The 22223-nt window shown below is 41.4% G+C and overlaps 1 protein-coding gene across 1 annotated transcript in view; it reads left to right on the top strand.

Moving 5' to 3' along the window:
• rbm27 (RNA binding motif protein 27) overlaps positions 1–22223 on the top strand; it is a gene marked incomplete at its 5' end in the record, with an annotated part of 32701 nt that continues 10478 nt past the window's right edge. Inside the window, 12 exons of the mRNA XM_080013274.1 lie at positions 1–59; positions 869–987; positions 1243–1370; positions 1739–1815; positions 4464–4678; positions 5469–5807; positions 6820–7047; positions 15575–15754; positions 16620–16766; positions 17304–17451; positions 19541–19694; positions 21986–22213. Coding sequence (XP_079869400.1) covers positions 1–59; positions 869–987; positions 1243–1370; positions 1739–1815; positions 4464–4678; positions 5469–5807; positions 6820–7047; positions 15575–15754; positions 16620–16766; positions 17304–17451; positions 19541–19694; positions 21986–22213 — 2022 coding nt within the window. The remainder of the gene's footprint in view (positions 60–868; positions 988–1242; positions 1371–1738; positions 1816–4463; positions 4679–5468; positions 5808–6819; positions 7048–15574; positions 15755–16619; positions 16767–17303; positions 17452–19540; positions 19695–21985; positions 22214–22223) is intronic.

Genomic DNA, 22223 nt, shown 5'->3' with positions numbered 1-22223 from the left:
ATGATTATAGAAAATGTGGAAGCCTTGAAGTCCTGGCTGGCAAAACTCCTGGAACCGATGTGAGTGTCATTCGAAATGTCATTTAGCCTGCATGCTAGCTAGCTGGCTATCCCTAGCCAGCGAGTTGGATGTCTATGGGACTTGCTAACTAGCTTGCTAACGCTAGCCAGCTAGTTGGATGTCTATGGGGCTTGCTAGCCTATGTTTTCCAAGTTCTTCCACGAGTTAGCCACTAGCCACCACCATGGCCCTTAGCTTGGTAATTCGGGGCAATGATATATAGACTTGCGCTAAGTTTCTCACCGTATAACGTTTAGTTTGCGCAGTACGACTTATATCAAATAACAAGTGTAAATGGTCAACGCTAATGGTAGTTAGCACTCATGCAGCTATCTGGCTGGCCCAGGCATTCAGTTTAACTATGATTCTGCGGCATATGGTGTTATTACATTAATATTATTGAATCGTGTTGTAACTTGCAAGATCCATTAAAATTTTCAGAGCTGCACTCTCATCCTTCTTTCTCCCTCTGTTTTTATACATAATTAAGCAACATCGATATATTTTATAGAAATATAAAGTGTATTGCATACATTGTGTATTATATATAATTTATTGCATTCACTATATATGCATATATTGTAAAAATGTCCTTATATAATTTATTGGAAATTGCCAGTTCTGTTTTTCCTGTAATTGTTTGTATTGTTGCTTATCGTTTTGATGTGAGCTGCTGCCTATAACAGTGCAATTTCCCTCCAGGGATGAATAAAGTATCTATTCATTTATCTTGTCGGACTGTATTGTTTCACTAAACCCCTGGCTGGTATTAATAACATTCATATAATGCCTCCTCAATGATCCTCAGATGTGAAGCAGACCCCTCTGCTTTGGCCAACTATGTTGTGGCTCTTGTGAAGAAGGACAAACCAGAGAAGGAGCTCAAAGCGCTTTGTGCTGATCAACTTGACGTCTTCCTACAGAAAGGTATTGTCTGCAACTATTCTTTAAAATTGTTAAAATCCAAACAAGATACATTTCCCCCATTTATCTCTGGAGAATAAATTGAAATACAAATTGAATACAAATAAAATAAATATTAAAGTATATACAATATCTTGGCACCTTGAGGGTGAATGAAGGAAATGCCCTGTCTTTAAACAAATTCTGCTAATAATATGAATCCTCCGCCTCCTTTCCTGCATCCCCCAGATGATTAATAAAGTGTTATCTTATTTGCAGAGACAACAGGATTTGTTGATAAACTGTTTGAATGTCTAACAACCAAGAATTACCTGGGAAATCCGCCTGCCAAGGAAACACCCAAGGAAGAGATTAAACAACCTGCAGGCAAATCTGATGTCGTGGAGGTAAACAAAAATATTGTATTTCAACAATAATTAAATTAATAAATAAATACAGGCACTCCTCACTTAACGACCGAGTTCCATTCCTACGGCCAGGTTGTTAAGCCACTTAGTCAATAAGTGAGGAAGAGTGTTATTTCATAGTAAGGGGCCGTGTCGATAGGGAAGGCTACTGACAGACTGCGCGAACGAGACTGAGAACGGTGATGTGCGATGAGATGCTTGATGCTCAGACGCCACGCAGCACTCAATAAGGACTGGTCAGAGAGCTGGTCATAAGTCTGAACGGTCGTTACATAGGTAGATCGATAAGTGAGGAATAACTGTACAGGTACTCCTTTGTTTTACGTTTTTGCTTTGTTTTTCACAAGGCGGAAACTGTTGAGGAGAGAGACAGCAGGCGGAGGAGAAGTCCTCTGCGAAACCGCTCTGACTTCAATGAGTCCAGGTAAGCCAAAGAACTGTGGAGATAGTATTTACGCAATTTTCTTTACTGGGTTTGAGTTGGTGTTCTTCCCTTTCTTATTGGATGAATACCATGTAACATTTTAGCTTTTTTTTTTTTATATATATATATATACACACACACACACACACACACACACACACACACACACACACACACACACACACAAGGTCTAGGATTTAATTCATATGTACTATGAAAACATCAGTAATTTCTTATATTTTAGTAGTTAATTAATTTTCAGCAGCAGTTCGATTATAAATTTGGATTTAATGTAATAAAAAGAAAGATATCACTCGGACTCTAGACTTTTAAATGTCAATATACGTTAAAAAATAAAACGTGCAAACGTTTCAATGTGTTTCCGCACACATACATACACACGCACACAACACAGACACCGTTCTTGTCTGATCCACAGCTCGCTCCTCATTGCTGTTGTAGTTCACTAGGAACCCAAACTTTTGCAAGGTGGCTGATTTCAAAGAAACAGGTCTTCAAGCTCTTTTGTACTGGGGATGGTAGCTCAGGAGGTAGAGCTGGTCGTCTGGTAATCCAAAGGTCGCTGGTTCGATCCCAGGCTCCTCCTGCTAGCATGCTGTAGTGTCCTTGAGCAAGACACTTAACCCCTAATTGCTCCTGATGGCTGCGTCCGTCGGTGTTTGAATAATTGTAAGTCGCTTTGGATAAAAGCGTCTGCTAAATGACTAAATGTAATGTAATGTAATGTTTTGTGTAAGACTCATTTGCACTCACCATAGTGTGACTGACTCAAGTCAGATGTGCAATCAGCTTGAATTAAGTTTAGCATGTTGCTTACTTGCTAACGGCTTCCAGGTGTTTGGTTCCACAGCTTAAGGTTTCCGGGTGGAACTCACGCTTGTGAACTTTGGTTCCACATTATATTTTCACATTCTCCCTATTCACATATTCTCCATATGACCTCCTATGGCATCCTGCGTTATCATTATTTTCAATGATGGGGAGCAAAGTCTAGCCCTCCTGGTCCGATCCCACAGAAGAGCTACTGTAGCACAAATTGCTGAAAAGGTTAATGCTGGCTATGATAGAAAGGTGTCTGAACACAGCTTGATGGGTAGCAGCAGAGTGCCCATGCTGACCCATGTCCACCGCCGAAAGTGCCTACAATGGGCATGTGAGCGTCAGAACTGGACCATGGAGCAATGGAAGAAGGTGGCCTGGTCTGATGAATCATGTTTTCTTTTACATCATGTGGATGGCCAGGTGCGTGTGCCTTGTTTACCTGGGAAAGAGATGGCACCAGGATGCACGATGGGAAGAAGGCAAGCCAGCGGTGTGATGCTCTGGGCAATGTTCTGCTGGGAAACCTTGAGTCCTGGAATTCATGTGGATGTTATTTAGACATGTAGCACCTACCTAAACATTGTCTAAGTACACCCCTTCATGGTAACGGTATTCTCTGATGACAGTGGCCTCTTAAGCAGGATAAAGCGTCCCGCCACACTGCAAAAAATGTTCAGGAGTGGTTTGAGGAACATGACAAAGAGTTCAAGGTGTTGACTTGGCCTCCAAATTCCCCAGATCTCAATCTGATCGAGCATCTGTGGGATGTTCTGGAACAACAATCCCGATCCATGGGGGCACCACTTCACAACTTACAGGACTTAAAGGATCTGCTGCTAACGTCTTGGTGCCAGATACCTTAACAGGACACCTTCAGGGGTCTTAGGAGTCCAAGCTTTTTTGGCTGCACGAGGGGGACCTACAGAATATTAGGCAGGTGGTTTTACTGTTGTGGCTGATTGTATGAGGAAGAAAGACAATGCTGGGAAGAAAAGTTATAAGACTATTTAAAATGTATTTCATTCTTTGAATTATTTTATTATTCCACTTTGTAAATGCATTTTGCTTTGCTTTCATTGTCACTATCTGACAGCCTTCTTTTAATGTAAAGCACTTTGAGTTACATGTCATGTAAGAGAGGTCCTATACAAATAAAGGTTGTTATTGTTATTGTTATTGTTATTATTATTATTATTATTATTATTATTATTGTTATTATTATTATATAGTTAGAAACGGAAGATCTACAAGTTCTTGTGCTGAGTTTAAAAGTGCAAAATACTAAATAAATGTTCACTATCCTTTGAAATCCTTTTATTATAAAATTCTTAAATACTAAATGTATATATTGTTTCTTCCCAGCATCTGTTAATATTATTTATAAATTATGCTGAACTAGGCTGAACTTTGTAAACAATACCCAGCCCCATTTGTGTCATGACCAAGGCCCTCTTTTTTTGGTTATTGTCCTTTTGTAATCGTTATAGTCTTTGCCCAACTCGTTGCCAGTTGCAGTGTTTGGGAGACGTCTGCTCCATTCATTCCATGTGTTTGTGTTTGCACTCCATGTGTTAATGCGTCCCCTCCTGAACTCTAGCTTCAAGGGACTCTTTTCATTCCAATATAACTCACCAATTTCCTTACAATACTTTCAGATCTGTAGGTGTCTTGTGACATACTGTTTTCTTTCTTTCTTGTTTGTTTTAATACAAAAGCTGCTCTAGATGGTTAGAATACTATTCTAATGGGCCTTGGGCTTTTGTATTAAATTGTATTTAAATTATAACCTGCACTTCGCCTTTCAGGAGCCGTGATGACAGAAGGAGAGATGAACGCAAGCGGCGCGACTTGGAGCGCCACGGGAAAAGCAGCAGCGACTCCCACCGGGACCGGGAGCGTCATGAGCGGCGCAGGGGGACCCCTCCCGGGAGGAGCCCCCCCAGGAGGAGCTACAGCAGGAGCAGGAGCAGGAGTGGCAGCCGAGGGAAGAGCAGAGAGCGCGAGTACAGAGGAGGCAGAGGTGAGTAATACTGTTTTGTTTATTTTCTGGAGCTACAGCTGGATTAGTGTTGCTGAGGACATTGATGTGTGCACCACATAGAGGTGGTTGGAAATGGACTGCAGAGACGAGGAGAGCAGTGGGCTGGACATGGCAGATTGTCTTGTCCCTTTATAGAGGCGTTAGTCTGCGTTGCTTATAAAGTCTGATAGGAATGATGTGGACAGCGTGGCAGCCGCAGCATTGGGGACTGAGCAGCACATGGTGGAACTGTCCGTATTACCTACAAGGTTGATTTCCACAACAAAACTTGTCTTGTTGTGTCGGCTTTTGTCATGGTCAAGGAGTATTTTAGCTTCTCAAATTGATTTGAAAGCTGTACTGCCTTGTTTTGATGTGTCAGTCATATCAGCAATGTTACATTTGTTTCCAAATGTTTGGTTGTTGTTGTTGTTGTTTTTATTTTTTTTTTAAGTCAGTTGTCCACTATTGGTCCGGTTGAGTCATTGATTATGCCTTGAGGATGTAACTTCAAAAGATAACCAAATAACAAACAAGTAAAATGGCGCGTTTTTTAGGTTTATGAAAATTTGTAGTATTAAATGATGAACAATGATGAACAAAAGAGCTTGCCCAATTGGTGTTTCTAGTTAATAGATATTACAAAAGAAGGCTGACGCAGCTTTTATAAGTGTACGCGGTATATAGATTAACTGTTGATGTAGAACTAATGGTAGACACAATAACATCCCACACTTATATTGTATATTTGTATCTTACTGTTTTTGTTTTTTGTCTCCCTCTCTGACAGATTTCAAGTCCAAATTTGAGTTGGAGAGAAAGGACCCCGACAGCTTCAACCCCTCCATTGTGCCGCAGCCCCCTCACCCCCACCCGCCCCCACTCCTGCCCCTGCCCCTGCCCCTGCCCCTGCCCCCCACAGGCCAGCACCCCTTCTCCTCCTCCGGCGTCGGTGTGTTGGGGGCCGGGGGCGTCCCCGTGGCGACGCCGGCCCACTTGCCAGACAGCACCACAGACAGCTGGTCCACTTACTACAGCAACCAGAGGAAGCAAGATGGTGGCGCCGGGAAGAGCAAGCCTTTCAGCAACAAGGGCGGTTTACTCAAACAGCGCTGCCGAGACTATGACGGTAGGAATTTATATCGTTGTAAATGTAGCTAGGGCTGGGCAATATTGACAAAATCAAATATTGTGATATTTCCTTTAAAATTCCTCAATATTGATAATTTGGCATTATTCTGTGCATGACTATTAGTGCTTTCATATGATATTTACACACTATAATATTTAAGAAACAATCATTAGTAATGCAGATATGTATTTTTTTTATATATCCCCTAGTTCTGTATCACACAGCTCTGGACATTGGTTATTTATCCTTTGAAACTGTATGTGCTTATGTACATTTGAATGGGAAAACTAAACCGTTATTTGATTTATTGTTGGACTTTGGACTCAAGTTGGTGCATAATGTGCTCCCAGCATCTTCCCATGTGGGACTGTGTTTAGTTCATCACTAATGACCCCTCTTTTCCGTGGAGAGAGACGCATCTCCAGATCAGTAGGCAGGCTCACAGCCGCCTCTCCAGGGACACCGTTGTGGTTTATAAGCGACCCCTTGTCCCATAGGCTCGCAGCTATCTTGTCACAGGGCTCAGCACAACCGATAGGGATTCACTTTCTTAATGAGATGGAACTATGCTCCCTAGTGCCTCTCAGGATTCAAAGGTTTCGAACTTGGCCATTTATTTCTTTACTTTTATTTTATTTTTTCTCTTGCTGTATTTTCACTCTGGTCTTGTATCCAGGCTGCTCTGTTCCTCTTATTTGGCACATGGTCATCAGGGAGCCATGTTATTAAAATAGTACGTTTCTAATGTATACTCAAGAGAAACCGTGAGGGAAAAAGCACACAAGGGAAAAGCTAGGACTCAGGGACACATGTAGCAAAGTTTGTTTCCATGGTATCTGTGGGACCTTCAGTATATATTCCCAAAAGTTTACACTCAAAGTTCACAACAGTGCTCTCTGGTACAACCGTTCTTGAATCTCTTAATTTCATGTAATGTTGTGGAAGATGTAATGTATTTCATTTTGGGATGTGACCACCACCTTACGCTCTCTATTTCCATCGCTCTTAGAGAAAGGATTCTGTGTCCGTGGTGACCTGTGTCCATTTGACCACGGTAATGACCCCCTCATCGTGGATGACGTGACCCTACCGGGGATGATCCCGTTCCCTCCGCCACCCATCATCCCTCCTGCCGGACTCCCCATGCCACCCATGACCGAGCCGCCACCTTCCCTCAGGATGCCCTCCATGCCCCCCTATGGCCAGCCGCCTCCGCCTGGCGTCTTCCCTCTGACAGGTGAGTAAGAGCGCCCAGACACACGTTCTCAATGATATTTATCTTCAGTTAGACCTTCCATTCAAAATTGAACGAAAACGTGCTGAAGAATTCTGAGGCTGTCTTACATGCAGTTTGGAATACAGACAACTGTTATTTTAAGATTAAAATAAATTCAGAGCCAGGACAGTTGGGTGCAAAAGCAGTTTGTCAGTAGAAATATTATTATAGTCTAAATCTGCTTTCACACATGAACTCGCAACCCGAGATTGTCCGTGTCTGATGCGTTTACGCTACCTGGAAATAATCTGTTTGGTTTAGACGAGGGGCAGAGCCTGTGTAGAGCGTTCAGAAGGCAGGATGTGACGCATGATGCTGCAGATTTTTACGGCACACCCAAGATGGCGGACGAGGCTACCGACTTGTCTTTTTTGGCGTTGATACTGCATGTATTTGGACGTAATATAAACTAAAGAGTGGAAAGGGAGTACGAAGCAGCTACGCTCCGAGAACGAAGATCTGTACAAAGGTAAATAGCTGGCGCATAATAGAGAAGTCATCAACCTTCGATATGCCCAGTTGCTTGCTGTGAAGGCTCCGGACAATCACCGGCTCTGTTCACACATACCGCTCAATCTGACATTACGCAGACTTTGTACAGGATGCTGGCTGGGTAAAGCCCGGGTAATGTCTGGTCCAAATTGGTTTGACATTTGCGTTCACACATACAGCTACTCTGGGTAATGTCCAGATCATTTCAGGGTTGCGGTGCATGTGTGAAAGCGGCTTAGGCGGTTTTAGGAATATTTGCACCTAAATGTGAACTTGAACTACCTAAAGACTGAGGTTAACAATGGTGCTGCTCGAGAGCTGTCACATTATAATACAGTTCAAGATTCAAGAGGTTTATTTGTCATATACATACTTTCATACATATATGCAGTGAAATGTCAATGAAATGCACCCGGTGATTACACACAATATGTCCTAGACTGAACACAGTAGCTACCTAAGAATTTCTACTTGACCAACTAACTGATTCCCTAAAACGTAATGCAGTAAGTCGAATGCTATAGAATAAAATTAAGGGTCATGCAGGGTGGGGGTACAGAATAGATAAAGGGAATAGGCTTATGTATATGGGATAGACTGATGTATCATGTTGCTGGGGTGACACTTTGGCACTTTTTTTTTTTTTTTTTTTGTATTAAAAAAAATACGACGCTAAATATTTAGCACTCTTTAAGGTTAATACTTGTACCTAACAGCCCTTTTTGTATTTTTTATGTCACCACCATGTCTGTTGTATACGTTTAACTACGGAAAAGCACAGTGACATACTTAAAAGAAGTTTGCTTCACTTGGGTTTCTCTCTTAACGTTTTATCTCAAGCTGTCCATCTTTTTACTTATTTCAACCCACATGGGAGGTTTCTAGCCTGTTGTTATTTATTTGTTTGTTTATTTATTTTTATACTGTGACACAAACTAGATGTTTGCTATAACATCTAAAGGGATTACTATCTATAGGGATTACTTAATTACACCAGTAAGCCAACATGTCTCTAGGGAATTTTGATAAATGTAGATGTCTTGTATCCAATCATAAATCTGTCCGTAGTGGGTAGATTGTTTATTGTATTGGAGGTGAAAAAACACTCTTTCATAGCAGCGCTGACTGAACCGCTAGTGTTGTGGCCTGGAGACTTCCTTTTCATGCAAGTCTGCTTTTTGCTACCATCATTACAGAACACGAACTGCTTTATTTTACATACAATACTTCTGCATTGTGCTGCACTCCCAGCACATGAACAAGTGGGCTGGGAGAGTGACGGAGAGAACACTGGTTTGGTTTAATTTCGGTTTCAGGGTACAGGGGATGACAGCAGCAGTAAACTACAGCAACAGATAAATATCAACTTGTCGGTATACCACATACTGTCAAGATGTGAGCACAGTATTGGAGGTATAAATGTTGAGGCTGTTCCTGCTTTCAATTTGGATATTAACTTCCTTCCCTGCCACATTCCAGTCGAATTCTCATTATATATCTTCCCAAAATGCCAACTTGACTTGAAAACCTTTTGTAACTACTATACATTAAAAAAGTGTGTGTGCGTGTGCGCGTGCGTGCACTTCTCACAAAAAGTTAGGGATATTCGGCTTTCGGGTGAAATTTCAGGATGAACCTAAAATGCACTATAAACTTTACAGGTGAACTTAATTTGACCTTCTCTAAACTTTTGAATGCACATGTCCAACTGTTCAATGTTTCAGTACTTTTTGCACAACTTTCTGTTCTCTCACAAGGAGCTGAACGGCAAAATTCACAACAGGTGTTTGATCCATGAATTGACCAATACATTTCCTGGTTCAATTAGAATTGGTATTTAAATTGTCCTCTTCATCATGCTGTTCACATTTTGACATCATGAGACCAAGACGACACCTAACAACGGATCAACATTACCTCGCCATTGTGAGGCTTCAAACAGGATGTTCTCAGAGTGAAGTAGCCACTGAGCTTAGAGTGTCACAGAGTGTCATCAGCAGGTTGCAACAGAGACACTGAAAGAGTCACAGAAAGGCATAGAAGTGGACGTCCTTTGGCCACATTCCACACTGATGACCGCTTCATTGTGAACAGCGCCTTGCGGAACTGGATGATGAATGCTACTCAACTCCAGGCACATTTAAGGGAGGTGAGAGGCACCCAAGTGTCATGACAGACCATTCGAAACCATTAAAATTGGCGTGGTCTACGTGCTAGACGACCTGCAAGGATACCTGACCACACCACCAGGCACAGGCATCATCGTCTTGCATGGGCCAAGGAGCATTTAGGCCGGAAGAGGGACCAGTGGCCTCAGTGCTGTTCTCTGATGAAAGTCGATTCACATTGAGCAGAAATGATGGCCGCCAATGATGTTGGAGACGTCAAGGAGAGCGCTATGCATCAGCCACTTTTGTCACCAGACGAGCCTTTGGCCGTGGTGGTGTTAGTGTGGGCAGGTGTGTCTAATCAATACAGAACTGCCCTACACTTTGTGAATGGTACAGTGACAAGCCCATACTACCTGAATAACATCATTAATCCAGTCATTGTGCCCCTGCATGAACAACACAGGCCTCATTTCATCTTCATGGACGACAATGCTCCAGCTCATCGAGGTGGCATCATTAGGGAACGGCTGCTGGAGACTGGGGTACCTCAAATGGAGTGGCCTGCACTTTCTCCAGACCTGAATCCCACAGAAAACCTATGGGATCAGCTGAGTCGCTGTGTAGAGGCTTGTAACTCTGTACCCCAGAACCTCAATGAACTGAGGGCTGCTCAAGGGCACATGACAAGTTATTGAGTCATTGACATTTGTTGTTGGCTTTTGTTTCAATAAATTGTTTGAGATGAGGAAATCACCATTGCATGCTTGTACTTAAATGCCCTACTTTCATGATATAATATCACTGTCACGTGAACTTTTTACATTTTCCATAAATGTCACTCGAAAGCAAATATCTGTGTGTGTGTGTGTGTGTGTGTGTGTGTGTGTGTGTGTGTGTGTGTGTGTGTGCGTGTGCGTGTGCGTGCGCAGTGGGGCTGAAAAGTATTTAGTGCCACCAATTGTGGAAGTTCTCCCACTTAAGAAGATGAGAGAGGCCTGTTATTTTCATCATAGGTATACCTCAACTATGAGAGACAAAATGAGAAAAAGAAATCCAGAAAATCAAATCACATTGTCTGATTTTTAAAGAATTTTTTTGCAAATTATGGTGGAAAATAAGTACTTGGTCAATAACAAAAGTTCATCTCAATACTTTGTTATATACCCTTTGTTTGCAATGACAGAGGTCAAATGTTTTCTGTAAGTCTTCACAAGGTTTTCACACACTGTTGCTGGTATTTTGGCCCATTCCTCCATGCAAATCTCCTCTAGAGCAGTGATGTTTTGGGGCTGTCGCTGGGCAACACAGACTTTCAACTCCCTCCAAAGATTTTCTATGGGGTTGAGATCTGGAGACTGGCTAGGCCACTCCAGGTCCTTGAAATGCTTCTTACGAAGTCACTCCTTCGTTGCCCGGGCGGTGTGTTTGGGATCATTGTCATGCTGAAAGACCCAGCCACGTTTCATCTTCAATGCCCTTGCTGATGGAAGGAGGTTTTCACTCAAAATCTCACGATACATGGCCCCATTCATTCTTTCCTTTACACGGATCAGTCGTCCTGGTCCCTTTGCAGAAAAACAGCCCCAAAGCATGACGTTCCACCCCCATGCTTCACAGTAGGTATGGTGTTCTTTGGATGCAACTCAGCTTTCTTTCTCTTCCACACATGACAAGTTGAGTTTTTACCAAAAAGTTCTGTTTTGGTTTCATCTGACCATATGACATTCTCCCAATCCTCTTCTGGATCATCCAAATGCTCTCTAGCAAACTTCAGACGGGCCTGGACATGTACTGGCTTAAGCAGGGGGACACGTCTGGCACTGCAGGATTTGAGTCCCTGGCGGCGTAGTGCGTTACTGATGGTAGCCTTTGTTACTTTGGTCCCAGCTCTCTGCAGGTCATTCACTAGGTCCCCCCGTGTGGTTCTGGGATGTTTGCTCACCGTTCTTGTGATCATTTGGACCCCACGGGGTGACATCTTGCGTGGAGCCCCAGATCGAGGGAGATTATCAGTGGTCTTGTATGTCTTCCATTTTCTAATAATTGCTCCCACAGTTGATTTCTTCACAACAAGCTGCTTACCTATTGCAGATTCAGTCTTTCCAGCCTGGTGCAGGTCTACAATTTTGTTTCTGGTGTCCTTTGACAGCTCTTTGGTCTTGGCCATAGTGGAGTTTGGAGTGTGACTGTTTGAGGTTGTGGACAGGTGTCTTTTATACTGATAATGAGTTCAAACAGGTGCCATTAATACAGGTAACGAGTGGAGGACAGAGGAGCCTCTTAAAGAAAAAGTTACAGGTCTGTGAAAGCCAGAAATCTTGCTTGTTTGTAGGTGACCAAATACTTATTTTACCGAGGAATTTACCAATTAATTCATTAAAAATTCTACAATGTGATTTCCTGGATTCTTTCCCCCCATTCTGTCCCTCTCAGTCAAGTGTACCTCTGATGAATTACAGGCCTCTCTCATCTTTGTAAGTGGGAGAACTTGCACAATTGGTGGCTGACTAAATACTTTTTTGCCCCACTGTATGTATGTATGTGTATGTATATGTGTGTGTGTGTGTGTGTGTGTGTGTGTGTGTGTGTGTGTGTGTGTGTGTGTGTGTGTGTGTGTGTGTGTGTGTGTGTGTGTGTGTGTGTGTGTGTGTGTGTGTGTGTGTGTGTGTACAGTATATATATGTGTGTGTGTGTATATATGTGTTTTTTTGTGTGTGTATATGTGTGTGTGTATATAGATGTGTGTGTGTGTGTATATATATATTTGTGTGTGTGTGTGTGTGTGACACACCACTTTATTAGGTACAGCTTGCTAGTACCGGGTTGGACCCCCTTTTGCCTTCAGAACTGCCTAAATTCTTCGTGGCATAGATTCAACAAGGTGTTGGAAACATTCCTCAGAGATTTTTGTCAATATTGACATGATAGCATCACACAGTTGCTGCAGATTTGTCGGCTGCACATCCATGATGCTAATCTCCTTTTCCACCACACCCCAAAGGAGATCTGGTGACTGTGGAGGCCATTGGAGTACAGTGAACTCATTGTCATGTTCAATAAACCAGTTTGAGATGATTTGACCTTTTGACATGGTGCATTATTCTGCTGGAAGTAGCCATCAGAAGATGGGTACACTGTGCTCATAAAGGGATGGACATGGTCAGCAACAATACTCAGGTATACTGTGGCGTTTAAACCATGCTCAATTGGTACGAAGGGGCCCAAAGTGTGCCAACAAAATATCCTCCACACCATTACACCACCACCACCACCAGCCTGAACCGTCTCCCGTCCATGCTTTCATGCTTCCAAATTCTGACCCTACCATCTGAATGTCGAGCTGAAATCGAGACTCATCAGATCCGGCAACGTTTTTCCAATCTTCTCTTGTCCATTTTTGGTGAGGCTGTATATATTGTAGCCTCAGTTTCCTGTTCTCAGCTGACAGGAGTGGCACCCGGTGTGATCTTCTGCTGCTGTAGCCCGTCTGCTTCAAGATTGGACGTGTTGTGCATTCAGAGATGGTATTCTGCATACCTTGGTTGAAACAAGCGGTTATTTGAGTTACTGTTGCCTTTCTATCGTCTCGAACCAGTCTGCCCATTCTCCTCTGACATCAACAAGGCGTTTTCGTCACTGGATATTTTCTCTTATTTTCGGACCGTTCTCTGTAAACCCTAGAGATGGTTGTGTGAAAATCCCCGTAGGTCAGCAGTTTCTGAAATACTCAGACCAGCCCATCTGGCACCAACAACCATGCCACGTTCAAAGTCACTTAAATCGCCTTTCTTCCCCGTTCTGATGCTCGGTTTGAACTTCAGCAAGTCATCCTCACCATGTCTACGTGCCTAAATGCAATGACTTCCTGCGATGTGATTGGCTGATTAGCTATTTGTGTTAACAAGCAATTAAACAGCTGTACCTAATAAAGTGGCCAGTGAGTGTATATATTTTATAATATAATTTAAGTATAATATTTTGTAATATAGTTTCAGATTCAGTAGAGTTTAGGGCTTAATGATTAATCAAATTCAAACAGACATCACAATTAAACAGAACTCAATTTTCAAATCACATTAAAAAAAAAAAAAGTTTTAAGTTACACAACCTAACCAGTAGGGTTGTCAAGGCACGGTATGCTGTGTGGGGCGTGTGCTGCTGGTAGAGCCCGGAACACCTATAGAGTCTGGGCGGGGCTTCTCCCACAACAATGCATCTGTTTGTTTGTTGTTGTTGTTGTTGTTGTTTTTTTTTTTTTCTTTTTTTAAATTAAATTACTATTAAGCTGTCCCTGAGCACACGGAGTGACGCTCTGTGTATGTGGACGTATGCACGCAACATTTTTATAAAATGTCGGATTGGACCAGGTGCTTCAACCTGTGTAACGCTGCATTGTGATGTAAAATGGGAAGTTGCAGAGTTTATAATACAACACAAAAATGTGACCGTAATGTTAACATATAAAACGTGAGATCCACCGATCGGTTGGCCGTTGACCAGAAATGGTCGGTTTTCACCAACCCATCAGTGTCAGACATATTTTTTAGATTCTGTGCCGGTAAAATTTACACGGCCGATACTGTTCTCATGTACTTGTAAAAATGCTTCGATACTCAAACTCGATACCAACGTAATGTAACATAGCGTAGTTGTGTAGTTGACGCTAAAAAAAAGAGCCAAAGAAAGAAAATATCAGCTGTTTGGAGGTACTCTAAGGTAAACCAAGAAGATTAGATCAATGATTTATCTATCACCTGATATTCTACCGTTGTGCAAACTGTATTTCTATTGCTGTCACAGCAGAGCTCCACTGGTGATTAAAGGTTAGACTCTTTTTTGAGACTTGGTTCTTGACGAGTCACTCAGTAAAACAAGTCGTTCAATTTGACTTACTTGGTTTAACGCACCGGGAGCGAAGGAGGACTTCCAGTGAACGAGAGCAAGAAGAGCCGGCCATTTATTTGATTTGTTTATTTTTTTATAATGGTTGCAATTTATTTGCAAAGTACCATATAAATATAATATAAATGTATATTAGCACTAAAAGTGAAAAAGACTTGAACTGGACATTTCCATGTTAGTTATATGTTGGGTCCTACTAAAACTCAGTGAGAGTTACAGGTTGAATTATACTGAAACTTGGTGACAGTCCCATATTCTATTTTATTGGAACTCAGTGACACTTTCATATTCTGTTATTGTTCCACAGTGAATCATGAAAAATATTAAACAGCGTCAAAACCAATCTCACTATTGTTGTAACTGAAAATTGCAGCGGTAGTCTGTGTATGCAGCTTGTATATCAGGTGAGCCTGATCAGATCACAGGCCAAGATGTATTTGTCATAGGCGTAGAGCAGATCGCTAATTGGAAGCTCAGCAGCTCAGACTTAAAAAAATCAGAAATAGGAATCGGCCAAGAAAATTGTAATTGGTGCATCTCTAGTTGGTAAACATGTTCGGTAACTTTACGAGATGATACATTTCAAGGGATATTTATCCTAATGAGATAAATTACTATATATACTTACCGTAGTAGCTTGCATACGATGTGATTAGCCTTCTTACAAGACGGCTACGGTGTGAATGACTGATGGTGTCATTTAGCTGCAGTAACTCAAACGCCACAGAGACTCCCTGTTACCCTATTGTGGTACTCAAAATATTTTCCCAAGTTTGACAGGTCTGCTATGGTATTTTTATGACAGTTATTTCAGCTTTTTAACTGCTGCATTGTTTTTTTTCAAAACTTTGAGAATTGTATGGAGATGCGCGCACGCACACATACACACACGGTTTCAAGCCGTGTTAGAAAGGTTTGAGGTGTAACTTGAGGATGCTTGCAGAATTGTACCTAAAGCATGAGCTTGGGCTTGTCTCCCTCAGGACCCCCACTGATAGCAGCCAGTGGGATAGAGACGCCCAATCGCCCATCAGCAATCACCTCCTCCGCTCCAATTGGACCGCCCGGTGTGGGTCCTCCGCCTACACTTCCTCCTCCTCCTCCACCACCTCCTTCCTCCTCCGCATCTGTGTCTCTGCGCCCCCAGTATGCCCAGTCTGAATGTAAGCACCAATGCTTTTATTCTTCAGATCAGGGACCTGTGTTTTGGTGGTGATATTGTCATTTGCATTTTAATTTTCCTTCTATTCAATTTTTTTCACCTTTTGTTTGTCATCGAGTTTTTGCTTTTCATTTTCATTTGTGTTCAGAGAAAGGGGCCAAAAGTCTAAAATAGACACAAGTGGCAGGTTAATGTAGTGTGGCTGCATTTTGTACATCATTTCTGGATTGCTAAATTGTCTATTACGCTTTTCTCTTTAAGGTGGTTTGCATTTTTTTGCCTTAGTGTAATGCAAAGTCCAGTACTTTAACATTTTCTCAAAGTGCAGTAACAGCATTTGCCCAGAGGGTTGCGTTGTCTATGAATCTAAGCATCAAGCACCTTATTGTCTTAACAACAAGGAGGTTTAGTATGTTTTCCGATTTGAACTAAAACAAAATGTTTTAAAGCAATGGTGGAGCAACTGTAATTAACTGGGCATGTATCTCTTATTTCTGTTATTACATTCTGTTGTGTCATTCTACATGTAATTTAATCAACATGAATATATTTTCTTTGTTCAGCAATAAGTGTGAGTGATCCAAAAAATAATTTTGCTGTCTTTGAAAAAAATGTTTTGCTGTATTAATATATTTTTATGTGTCTTCTTAAAGTACTATACTATCATCTTGTATTTCCCTCATTTAATAGTTTTGTTTTCTCATTGTCTGTGTTTAACAGTTAAAGTGGCTATGGGATGACACCTGGAATTCCAAGACATTAATAACCTTTTTTAGAGCATTTTGAATTATTTTAGGGGTTGTCTTACAGTATATGTTCCCCTGCTTCAAAAGTAGTGTGTGTCTCTGTGTCTCGTTTTCCATCAGATAACTACGACCCAGAGGGCTACAACCCAGAGTCCCCGGGCCTGACCGGAGCAGGACGGAACCAGTATCGCCAGTTCATCCCCCGTGTCCAGAGCCAGCGCTCCAACCTCATCGGCCTCACCTCCGGCGATGGACAGACCTCCAGAGGTACCATGTAGAATCAAACCACCAACCAATGTTGAAAACCATGTTTAAAACTGCACTCTAGCTCTCTGAAGGGTTTCTACAAATAAGTTCTAATCCAGCTCTCTGCATGCAGTCAATAGATGTGCATGCTCCATTTTCCTACTATACCAAAGTGCAAATAAGCCTTTGACTATATTGTGTTTATTGTATTTAATTTTGACCATTATTTAATCAATTTTATGTGTGTAAGTTCTTCTTCATCAAAAAGCAAGGGCATTTGTGCTTTTTCTATATGCCTTTCATCTTTTTGCTATGGTCCTTAATTTTCTCTAGAGATTATAGTCTGTTAAATAAGTTTGATGTTGCTTTGCTGTGGAATTTCACTGTAACTGATGAATTTATGGCGGGGGGACATGGTTACTACTCTGCAGTGTGTGTATGTGTAGGTTTGAGGACACAAATGGCATTTGTAATAGTCTATGACCCAGACATCTCTGTGCTCAGCACGCACAGTCACTTAGATGTTAATTCTCATTTTGTCACTTCTATACCATCCAGCTGCCAACATAGTGATTCAGACGGAGCCTGCCCCTGCAGCCAATCCCCCCTGCAGCAATGTGTCCCGTTTCAGCAGCGAGCAGGACAGCAGGAAGAGATCAGCTGGACCCATCGAGGCACCTCCTGTTAAGAAGCCCTGGATGGACAAGTAAGAGTCATGTCTTCAGCTCACCCTGAAATATTGACTAAAAAAAACATTTAAACACAATTGGATAAAAATACCAACTGGGACAGTCAGAATGATCATGTACTTAATTGATTCTGGGCAATGGGCATTGGGTAGCTGCGTTGTAATGGAAGTCTGTTTAGGGGTGAAAGTAATAGTATTGAGGGCTTATGGTAGGGTTACACTGCCGGCGTACATGTGCTGCAAAGCGACAGGCTGCAATGCATTTTAAACGAACTCAGCTTCATCCCGCTGCAGGGGCCAGAGCGACAACCAGTGACAAAAGCTGAGCAGGTTTCAACTTTATTCAAATGAGTAGTGCCCAGTGCTGGGCGATAGCCAATACACTTTCAATGGCACTGATCCTTGGAAAACGGACGCCCGGACACATGATTAGGCTATTTTTTTAAATGGAAAAACTTGCCTTATGCAATCATTAAAATAAGTAACACGTTATTTTATGTTATAAGGACAATTCTTTATTTTAAGGGACGGGTGGCAATATTAAGTAAATAGCTGCACCATTTATTAAAAAAAAAAAATGCACCATCTCTCTATATTATGTATATTAAATATGGCGAGAGAGAGGTTTGTAATGTTTGGCGCACCCACAAAAGCCAGTCGATTTTGAGCTGACACGCCCACAAATGCCAGGGGCACAGAAGGGCTCCAGTGTAGATCTATTAGGATTGATGGTCTGGACTAGGGATGCAAAAAGGAATTACCTTAATTGATAGTTATTAACCTGAAGAAACAATTGTCAATTCATTGATAACATAAAAGCTAATGACGTCACCAGAGGTGGCGCCATGGCATGTGTGGACATGCACAACAGCGCAAGGTCTGCAACCCCAAGATTTTGTGACTTGGTGCGAGGAGCATTTCTCCTCATTTCATTCAAAAATGGACAAGTTCGAGGCAAAACTTGCTGCACTAGTTCACGCGTACTATCTACATCTTTGCACAAGTTAAATGTTGATGTTACGTAGCAGTTAAAGTCTGGTGCAACATGGACAATGAGAGGCTAATAAAATGATTAAACATTTCAAAAAGTATTATATATAATAACAGACATGAAATAATTTAGTTCAATATATTTTATTGGAGTCATCACCATACCAACATATAGTTTGTTTTGTTTTGTTTTGCCGTCGTGCTTGCTCCGGGTTTTTTTTTTCCTCCCCCCATGCCATTCAGAAAGTGCCGTTATCCCGTTCCCATCTACCGTGTTCCATATGAACGCAGCATTAGTTGTTGAGCAACAAACAGCCATGTTTGTTGTTTGTCGTTCTTCCGGAAGCCTCCATCTACTTCTACTACTTCCTACTTCACTGGGCATTTTTTTTCTCGACTGCCCCATGTGGTTTGGTGAGTAATACCACTTCCTGGCTGGGTATTTTTTTCTCGAAATGCCCTGCGCCCCACAAAGACTTCTGTTGATACAATTACAACAAGACCGCAGATTGTTCAGTTCTTATCATTAGGAAATAAATCTTAATCGATTAGATTCTTATTAGCAATTAATCGATAGTCGATTACCTATTAACTTACCTAGGCTGGACTCTATGAACTAATGGTGTTATTTATGGCTTGTAAATGCCATGAAGGTAAAAGTGACTGATGGAGAATATTGTGGGTCATCAATGAAACCAAATGTCAATTCTTTGCATTTATTATTTTGAAGGTAGGCTTTGTAGTAATGTTGATTCTTCTTGTGTTCTCGTGGTGGTGTGGTATGGCTTAAATTTAGTCCAACAAGATGGTGGCATTGGCAATACCACTAGTCTATTGTCAGGCCATTTTACATCATCTTACCTTATTTTATGGCCTGTATATTGTATTTGTGTCACTGCAAAAAAACAAGATTCGGCTCGGAATCCCCAAGGATCTATAAAATTCTGTCTTAGCTTGAAGCATCAAGGCGTGAGGTATAGTGTGGTGTGGCTTGGTTATGGGTCAGCATCATTTCACTGATGATAATAGTTGGAAGTAGGATGTGCCATGATGCAAGAACTAGATTACTCTTTAATTTTTGGAAAGAGTCTGGAGCATTATGTTCTGTCTCTCCTAGGCCAGGCTTCAACAACCAACACAAGCCAAGCTTCCCCAAGAGGAACCACTACGTCAACACCAAGCTGGAGGTCCGCAAGATCCCCAGAGATCTCAACAACATCACTAAGCTCAATGATCACTTCAGCAAGTTTGGAACCATTGTTAATATCCAGGTAACGAGGGCTTATGGCTTAATGCATTCTTACACTTTTAGAGATTAGATAATTAACTGCTGAAAGTAATTGAGATGACTCTTGAACTATTCGTATATGACTTGATGTTCTGTCGGTTAATTCAAAGTGAATCATTTATTCACTAGACTGTGGCGGAAGTTGGCAGTGCTGAAATGTTTGCTATGCGAGGGTGAAAGTCAAACCTTGTCTGATTAATTGTTATTAGTGTTCCACTGCAAAGCGGGGAAACCTATTGCAATTGCTGAAATTCCTTTTATTATTATTATTATTTATATATTTAATAATTTTTGTCTTCTTTTTTTTTTTTTTTCTTCTTTTTTTTTGTCCAATAACTCATCCATATATTTGTAACTTTTTGTCCATTTCAGCACACCAATTGTCCAGGCCACGTGTAACCTTGACAAACAGTGCCACTGATTGGCCCATAGAGGCACTATAACCATTATTCTTTGTCAAACACTCATTGCTGCCACCACGTTTGTCCTAGCAAAGTGAAACTTGATACACATATGTAGCTAAGGGATTGGTCAAAAATTGGCAAAATTATTGGGCAATCAATTTTAAAAAATTGGCAACATTCCATTTTCTGCAAAATCATGACACAGTAATAAATCCACTTGATATCTGTCAGGGCAAACATGTCTGGTAAACATGTCTACCAAGTGTCGTGGTGATATCCTGAAACTTGAAGTTCCCATCATTTCGAATTTTTGCAAAAACCTTCAAAAATATTCTTCTCAAGAACCGTAAGTCCGAATGACACAATATTTGCGGGGCAGGTCCACGGGATACATATGAACATGGTTTGTGAAAAGCTAAGGGATTGGTCATAATCAATAAATAAAAAATTGGCAAAAACATTCAATTTGCTGTAAAATCATGACATAGCTTAGGGCTTGGTCAAACATTTGGGAAATGAATAGGTAATCAATTGAAAAAAAGTTTTTGAAAAACCTTCAAAAATATTCTTCTTAAGAACCCTAAGTCCAAATGACACTACATTTGCGGATACTCATCAACATAGTTTGAGAAAGGCTAAGGGATTGGTCATAAGGCAATAAGTAAATAAAAAAATAAAAATTTGCAAAAACTTTACATTTGCTGTTAAATCATGATACAGTAATAAATTCACTTGGAGGACATCCGCAAGAGGCACGTCCGCAGTTGACAGGAAATCATGTGACATCAGCAGCAGAAGTTGTAGTGTTGGGTCGTTTGTGAACCATTCGTTCTTTTTGACTGAGTCTTTTAAGTGAACAAAATGAATTGAATCCTTAACCAAAACAATTTGTTTGTTTGAGTCTCCGCCTTCCACCAAAAGCTACTACTAGAAGTCATTCGTGAACAAATCGGTGAACGAACCTAAAGAACTGTCAGAAATAGTTCAGGACGGTTTCTTACAGTTCTTTTAGTTCCTTTCATTCGTTCATTGATTCCCTCTTTAGTTAATTTAATCACAATGCTTTTATTTCAGTTTGTGCGCTGCAAATAGTATTTTGCAGACATTATACATGCATGATCCCACCTACACTTGGCAACATTGACATTTAAGTCAAAATAAAATTTGTCAGGTTAAATTGTTCATTAAAATATTTTCATTTAATATTTTTATTTTAGATAGGTGAGATTTAAATTTATTTTAAAGTCCGAATGGCACAAAATTTGTGTGGCAGGTCCACAGGAAAAGCTGAGGGATTGGTTAAAAATTGTCCCGCATTACAGACTCTACCTCTAAGGTAAGGCTTTTTGTACTGTCCACATGGCACAACTTCAGAGGCACATTTCCATCCATTTTGCCATTGCCAGTCCCAACCAACCACTGGGACACAAAACAATAGGAAAGAAAGTGTAATAAGCACTTTCCATCTAAGGCTCATTACTGCTAACCAGGTAGATCTAGAAAAATGCAAGGTGTTAGAAATGTGTAGCTGGACATAGTGTGGATAATGTCGCTTCTTTGTTTATTCCTTGTCATTTAGTGGAACCTGCTCTATTGCTGCCATGCAGCTATATTTGAGGAAAATGTCTTCTATGCTTGAACTTATTTGACTATTTAAGTATATCCAATTATGTATGTGGCAATGGCGCAGAGGGCTTATTGACTCATATTGAAATCAGTGAGTTCACCCCCTCATAATAATCCCAATAAGATCACCAAAGCAGACAGAAAAGCAATAACTACCAAGTATTCACAATTATAAGTGAAACTGCAAACAGTGGGAGTTATCTTAAGGTCAGCATGGCATTTGACGTCTCCCTCCCCCTCCCAGGTGGTGTTTGGCGGGGACCCGGAGGCAGCACTAATCCAGTACACTGCCAACGAGGAGGCCAGAAGGGCCATCTCTAGCATTGAGGCTGTACTGAACAACCGCTTCATCCGAGTGTACTGGCACCGCGAGCCAAGCACCACGCCCCAGCAGCAGGACCAGAGCTCTGGCTCCCAGGGAGCCAGCGGACCGGGCCTCTGCCAGGCTCCACAGCACAGCACTCTGCATAAGGTTCGTAGAG

The sequence above is a fragment of the Zeus faber genome (assembly GCF_960531495.2).
Source record: "Zeus faber genome assembly, chromosome: 14".
NCBI lineage: Eukaryota > Metazoa > Chordata > Actinopteri > Zeiformes > Zeidae > Zeus > Zeus faber.
Note: the sequence above shows the minus strand (reverse complement) of the source record. Positions and strands in the feature narration are given on the sequence as shown.